General features: G+C 38.0%; 1 protein-coding gene across 3 annotated transcripts; it reads right to left on the bottom strand.

Annotated features, from left to right (window-relative positions):
* LOC121941363 (fizzy-related protein homolog) lies at positions 1 to 6,903 on the bottom strand. Of its 3 annotated transcripts, XM_042484143.1 has the most exons (14): positions 6,752 to 6,903; positions 5,354 to 5,471; positions 5,016 to 5,144; positions 4,767 to 4,830; positions 4,531 to 4,661; positions 4,233 to 4,315; positions 3,922 to 4,105; positions 3,763 to 3,828; positions 3,568 to 3,670; positions 2,874 to 3,058; positions 2,552 to 2,785; positions 1,015 to 1,119; positions 805 to 897; positions 1 to 712 (listed from the first exon to the last, which is right to left on the bottom strand). In XM_042484143.1, coding segments are annotated over exons 1-14 (1,539 nt in total). In that variant the 5' UTR covers positions 6,754 to 6,903; the 3' UTR covers positions 1 to 670. The 3 variants fall into 3 exon arrangements, with proteins under 3 accessions (XP_042340077.1, XP_042340076.1, XP_042340078.1); XM_042484142.1 differs by lacking the exon at positions 1 to 712 and having other exon boundaries at positions 731 to 897; XM_042484144.1 differs by lacking the exon at positions 1 to 712 and having other exon boundaries at positions 731 to 897; positions 6,756 to 6,903.
* Between the last annotated feature and the right edge of the window lie 267 nt (positions 6,904 to 7,170).

Here is a 7,170-nt window from a genome sequence, read left to right as displayed (position 1 = left end):
TTCTTCTGTTCCATCATCTTTTATTTCTTCCTTTACTACAGAGAATCAACTATGTAGTTTATGTCTTGATGCACAGCATTAGACTTTCTGCCCACAGAAGCAAAACTGCATTATTTTCGCCAACCACTCTCAACTGTAGTTCTCCAAGGATCACAGTAAACGTGGTGCACATACTGTAAAGGCCTTAAGTGATAATGTTTAGTTTTTATGTTTTAGTCACAATATGTAAAGGTACTTCCTCCACTGAAGCCATTGCAGCTTTACAAAAAGTTTTTTTCTGCAGTGTTAAATAAATAAGACCTGAGTTAAACAAAAACTAAAAATGCTCTCTCCACTTTCCAGATTTCACGACACAATATTTTAAGTAAGGCCCATGATTTTGTGTCATGAATACAAAATAAATGGAAATCAACTTTAGTTGTTTTTTTTTTAACAAAAAAATACTACATTCATAACGAGAGCACAAAATTAAAAAATAATTTCGCACACATTTGTTGGCATGAATAGAAAACGTACTCAGTTGTTCTCACTGCCATTTCCTCTGTGAAAAAAATGTCACACAATGTCTTAGATTGTACTGTATGTCCTTAGCACCACATTGATGAGCTGTCCAGTGATGACGCCAGGATCCACTCAATATAAGTTTAAGACTTTTAATATTTTCTTAAAGTTATCGTATCCTAGTGAAGAGATTTAAAACTGATACGGATTCCTGAAACAAAATATAAAGAAACATGGTTAATGATTTTGCAGATATGCAGGGGTCTGATTACAGGCTGCTGTTCCCAAAAAGTACCCTCTCACCTTAGTTGACCTTGTTTTACTGAATACGTTCCAGAAGCGTAGAGTCTCATCTCCAGCTCCCGTCACAATCGCTTCACCATCCGGGGACATGGCCTAACATTTAAAAGAAACAGTTTATGAACCTGGCCTATGTTCTGTCAAATATGGCCACATTTTGCATAAACATGACATACAGCAAGATCTCAAGAGAAAAAAAATACACACACTGACCAGGTAAAGCACTCTGTAGGAGTGTCCTGTGAGTTTGGCAACCTGAGTGAGAGCTGGATATTTCCACACCAAGATCTGGTTCTGAGAGTAGCCATGAGTGCTCACCTGGAAAAACAGGCAACACTGTATAATCAAGACAGATGGAAGTAACTTTATTAATCCCAAAGGGAAATTCAGGTTTCCAGCAGCTCGGTACCCTCTCACACAGACATAAAAACACGAGAGAACAAAACACAACAAATGCTAAAAGAGATATAAAATATAAAAGAATATAGAAGAATATACATGCAAAAAACACCAAGAATAAAATAGCCATTAAAAGGGTATTCCAGTGCAGAATAAAAAACGTGGTGTTTGCCATAAGATAAATTAATGATGATAAATATATTACTGTTTAACAGTATGTGCAAACCTGAATTAACAGAATAAAGTGCAAATAGAGCCCCTGTACTATTTAAATAAAGAAATAAGTCTGTTTTATGCATCACATGCATTATCAGGCCTCATAGTCTTCCTCCTCACTCCTCCCTCGTCCCATAGGAAGCTTTGTGTGATTAACTATAAATTAGTAATGTAAAAATATATCTATTTATCAATACATATTGACTATGACAATTTGGCACAGTTTCAATGCAAATTTTCTGCAGTATCGATACTGCTATTACAGCTGCGCTTTCTTGCTCTCTGTAATTGTTAATGTTTATGACAGTCATTCTGCATCACGGCTACTAACCAAGGAAAGAAAAGTTGTCATTGTTTTAACAACTTTGCCATGTCTATCTTTTAATGAGAATTAGAAATTGTATGCCCACATTATCAGTTTTCCCAGTAATATAAGAAATGGTTTTGAATATATATGTTTAACAACAGCAAAACAATCTGTTTAAAAAGTCAGCGTGAAGCATAATCCAAAAACCCCCAAGTATTCAAATCTGGCTTTGGGGAGAGCATAAATAAGTTTCACTTTCAGTTGAATTTTAAATAGTACGTTTTTTGGGTTTTTTTTAGCAAAGATGCATGTGTTCGAGAAGTGCTGCGCAAACAATTGGAAATATGAGATTATACTGCAGGAAATGGGTGTTTTGATGAAGTTTTACTGTTGTTAAAGGCAGTCCTCAATCAATAAATCGTTACATTTGCCATTTCCTTGGAGGCATGTGAGCAAAACGTTTTATTCATGAATTCAAGGTAACACAGCACAAGCAACTGATTTACAAATGATCATTTTGAGGGTGAAGTATTTACTCAACCCACTTGGACTTGTCTGCAGGTTGAACTGCAGTGGCAGTGGGTTCAGGAATAAGTAGTGTCAGTTAGTAAGGCTGACTAATAAATGGAGACTACTGTCAAAGTGAGAAATCTCTGCAACTGCCAGAAAATTTAAATATAAAGTCCAACGTCTTAGAGGAACTAACTGTCGTGACACTTAAAAATTGGCCATGTCTCAATACAAGTGTGACCTCTATGACAATTGTTTCTTTATCATTTTCACAGTCAGCAAATCAACTGTGCACAGTGTGTGTCTGAAGTCACTTACCAGCTCATTAGCATGTTTGGACCAGGCCAGGTTGCAGACCTGAGAGCCGGTGTCCATACACTGCAGCGGCTGAGAGGTCAGGGTGTTCCAAAATCGGATGCAGCGGTCAGCAGTGCCGCCCCCAGAGGCCAGCAGGCCGTGCTGGTGGGGGGACCAGGCGATGGCTTTCACTGCAGCCAGGTGATCTGTGTAGGTTTGAACTGGGCTCACTGAGGAGTGGTTCCAAACCAGCAGCTAAAGGTACAAATAACAACCCCAACAATGAATGCAGTAAGTAAATGCAAAAATATGAAGGCATGTTTAACAACAATGTCATCTGTACCTTGTTGTCGTTGCCACCAGAAGCGAGCAGCTGATGGTCAGTGCTCCATTTTAAGCCACACACTTCCTGTCTGTGTCCCTGCAGCCGTCTCTCAGACTGGAGTGGAGGGGTCCGCACATCTCTCTGAAGAATCATGCGATCACGGCTTCCCGAAGACAACTGGTCTGCGTTCCACGCTAACGCTCCTGCAGACATAAAAAAAGCTTAATTTGTGCCTAATTTACTGCCTGATCTACCCGGTAACAACTGCAAACTTATTTTTAAACTTTATTTTAAATTATTTTTTAATGATCTTTTTATCTTTGCACCTCTTGGCTGAAGTTTTGTTACTGTGATTATTTTTATTTAAATAAAATCATTTATTACTTAAGTTTACCTTTAATATCTTTTCTTTGTTATTGTATATCTGTATCCTTTACTATGTTTTATATCTTATTGCTCTGTAAAGCTCTTTGAATTGCCTTGTTATAAGAGATGTGCTTTAGAAATAAAGCTGCCTTGCCTCGTCACACTCTCAACATTTGACTAAACTGCATAATTGCTGTCTGGAGACAATTATCAAGAACTTTAAGCATTAATTCAGCTTTCTAGCTTTTTTGTTTTCCAGTTCATTTGTTTTTACTGTGACCTGAGTGTCCCTGTTAAGTCCCTTCATAACCCATTTTCAGAGTTTAAATACGGCAAATGTACTCACCAACTCTGGCTGTGTGTCCCTCCAGAGCAAAGAGTTTCTTCCCTGCACCAGCGTCCCAGATCTGAACATAGCCTTTGTGCGTCCCCACTGCCACCAGGTTACCCTAAAACATGAAGAATCCTTTCATCAGGAAAAACTTACGACCAAAAGTTCACTTTGACAGTGTCCTGAACGCAGTAAGCTGTGTGTACTTACCCTTTCAGACCACCCAACAGACGTGACTGAGTCTCCCTCCACTGATAAATCACACAGCCTTGTTACCTGAAGAGAGGGCAATCCAACTTTAAAGTCACTTTGGTGTGGAATTGTTATACATGCTGCCAATAAATACAGATATATTACGATCTGCAGTACCTGGCTGGTGCAGGCACTCCACAGATAAACACATGTACCCAGCCCAACACTGAGCACATTAAGAGATGACCAGTCCACCAAGTTGAGGTAAAAGTCATCCTGCAGCTCGGGAGCATCGAGGACTTTAAAAGGGATCTTTGAGATCTTCCGCGTCGGCTTTCTTGGTGAACGAAGCAATTTCTGACTGCAATGGGAGAAGTTGGACATTGTGAACCCTTGCTGCCAAAATGTATAGTTTCTTTGTCTCAGTGCTATCAACAATAAGAGGTCTAAATACACTAAATACAAAATTTTGAAAATGGTGCTTCTACCTTTTGTTGCTGACAGGTGATAGAGAGTAGGGGGAAATGTTGGTACCATCTTCTGGTGACGGTCTCTTGGTATTGAGTGAATACTTCAAAGAACGCACAAGCAGAAAAAACATCATATTCTCTGACAGCTTCATTAAAATAACAAAAATCACTGAAGAATAGTGGCGTTCTACTCTTTTATATTGTCCTTCCCAACTCAAGACTAAGAAATCATATTGTATTTGTGTCTGTTCTGACATTGCATGATCATATGCTTTATATTTCAAAACACAAGGAGTGCGAGATGAAATGTTCATACAGTGAAGAGACTTCTCCTCTCTGGGGTTGATGGCTGTAGACGCCTGTCTTCTGTCTGAGGGTCCTGGATCTTCTCTATTCCTGCTCCCAGCAGCTCATTTTTCAGCAAAGCAGAGTAGGCCAGCCCGTCTGCTGCATGACACAAAAATATCATTTAAAACACAAGCACAAAACTATAATCTTGGGCGAACATAAGCAAGTAAAAATAGCAAAATAACATTTAAAACATTTATTTACCTTTGATGTTGTCAGAGGTGGCATCCTTAGTTTTTCTGTTCTGACTTGGTGACTTCTCATTTTCCTAAAAAAAAAAATCACAAAGTTACTGTCATTAATTTGCAATTGAAAAATTTCAAAGACAGAACACTTAAACAGCAATCAACTTCACCTTTAGACTCTGCCTTGTATTACACACATGATTATTACTTTTCACTTGCAAAAGCAGAGACACACTCCTCAACACATGTACCCCCAAACAGGCCATACATTGATTCTGTGGAAGTTGATGCTCCAGTTTGCCCCCGCTCTCGTTGGAATAAACCTGTCTCCAAGCTTACTGGGTGAAGACAACGGGGAGCCGGTGGGTGTCCGACCACGCGGACTCTGTGTCAGTTTCTGCAAAACCAACAAATTATTATACAGCATATAAAAGTATTATAGGAAAATATTATTCTATATCTATTTGTAAATGTATGGGTCGGGTCACTTTTCTAATTCACTTTTTTCAGTATATTTATAATATAACTTAACAATAATACAGGGTTGAAGTTCAAAATCTACATTTTAAGGAACAAAGAAAAATAACTAAGAGAAGGACGACTCACAATAGGGCTCAAGTTGTCATTTTGGATGTTGATTTGGCGGAGAAGGCGATGTTCATATTCTAGATCCATCTTAACCTGAAATCCTGATCCCACAGCCACAGGCTGGGACGTTGAAGACCTGGCAACACACAAAAAATGATCTCAACATGATCTAAACTGAAATGCTATTTTTTGTTTTGGGTATCACATAGCATAAGGTTAAAAAGTTAAAATAAGTTTATGTGACTATTATCCTGAAAATTACTATTCAAACAGAGTTATCCATGTGTTCCCAAGGCCCTAATCTAGCCTTCAGTTGAGTTTTGAGCATGTGTCTCTGTATATATTCAAAATTGTCAGAGAATGGTCAGGGCAGTTCAAATTGCAAGATAACAAAGAGATTTAAATGGTAAAAAAATAAATTTAACCAGTGTGGGGATATCAATATCTAAATTGGGGCTGCAACTAACAATTACTTTCACTATTTTCTTAATTAACTGATTAGTTGTTTGGTCTACAAAATGTCAGGAAATGGCAGAAACTGTCAATCAGTGTTTCCCAGAGCCCAATATGATTTCCTCAAATGTTTTGTTTTGTTCACGACCCAAAGATATTCAGTTTACTGTCACAGAGGGGTAAGGAAACCAGAAAATAATCATATTTATGATGGAACCAGAGAATTTTTGTCCCTTTCCAAAACAACAACAAGTAATCGTTGATCAGATTAGTAGGCGATTGATTTAATAGCTGACAACTAACTAATTAATTGTTGCAGCTCTAGTGTTAAGTTAAAAAAAATTCTTGTCTTGCGAGGTCGAGAGCGTGGGCTTCTGGGTGATTTCTACATACTGACCCAGGGAAATACATATTAAACAAATGCACTGACGAGAACATAAAACCTTATGAATGATCTCCTTAATGTGTCACATAAAAAGGATATTAAGATAAGAAGCATAGGGCCCCTCAGACCACAGACATGGCCATTTAAACATGAAAAACTACCAAGATAGCTAGCTTAGGAATTGTACTTCTGTTTTTCATTTTTCACATATATCACAGCACTTTTAAAACATATTCTGGTTCGTAAAATACCCACTGATTATTAGTATCAAGCAAAGAATCATAACAATATGTCATGTATTCAGTGCAAATATATCTGTAAACTCAGCTGATGCTACATTTAGAGAAAGTATAGATTAACTCCGTTAACGTGACACAGCAACACAACCAACTTTCAACCAGTTGAAGGCAACAAATAGAGCTTTATAGGGCCTTGTTTGAAGGTATTAACATGAAATTGACTTCTTTACAGTCGTGTTTGTACTAAAAAGGGAGAGCTAGGTAATGATAACTAGCATTAGCTAATTTGGCTAACGTTGGTGGTTAATTTGCTCATAATATCTGCCACAGAAAACATACATACAGCAGCCAGCCAGTCCCTGCAGATCACCACACAGACGCGACACAGGAACAACGATTCACGGAGGTACCAGATGAACACAAGCGATATATTTTAAGTTTTTCACCCTCAGATGTTAAATGTTGCTCAGTTTAGCTTAGGTGAAGCTTGCGTTGCATTGTGGGAGTTTTGTCACCCCGTGACGTATGACTTTCAAATCAAAACACGGAAATGCGACATTTGTCCACGGCATGGTCCACAGTGGGAGTTTTTTTCATGACTTCAATAAAACTAAATACAAGTATTTATCCATATATTCTCCAAATGAATGACAAATGCGGCTTCTGTGACAATATTGTAGAAGCATTAGAACACTTAATTTTTCAATGTGACAAACTTCTGAACTGAATCTTAGTTGGATCTCCAAAGACATTTTGGC

Source organism: Plectropomus leopardus, chromosome 3 (assembly GCF_008729295.1).
Source record: "Plectropomus leopardus isolate mb chromosome 3, YSFRI_Pleo_2.0, whole genome shotgun sequence".
Lineage (NCBI taxonomy): Eukaryota > Metazoa > Chordata > Actinopteri > Perciformes > Serranidae > Plectropomus > Plectropomus leopardus.
The sequence above is the reverse complement of the archived record's forward strand: the minus strand, read 5'-3'. Positions and strand labels throughout refer to the sequence as shown.

Bases quoted from the DNA above. Each gene is read 5' to 3' on its own strand.
- LOC121941363 (XM_042484142.1), bottom strand. The intron at 4,662-4,766 runs GTAAATAAATGT...TGTGTCATGCAG, and splicing joins CACCTCTGACAACATCAAAG to CAGACGGGCTGGCCTACTCT. The intron at 1,120-2,551 runs GTAAGTGACTTC...CTGTTTTTCCAG, and splicing joins CCAAACATGCTAATGAGCTG to GTGAGCACTCATGGCTACTC.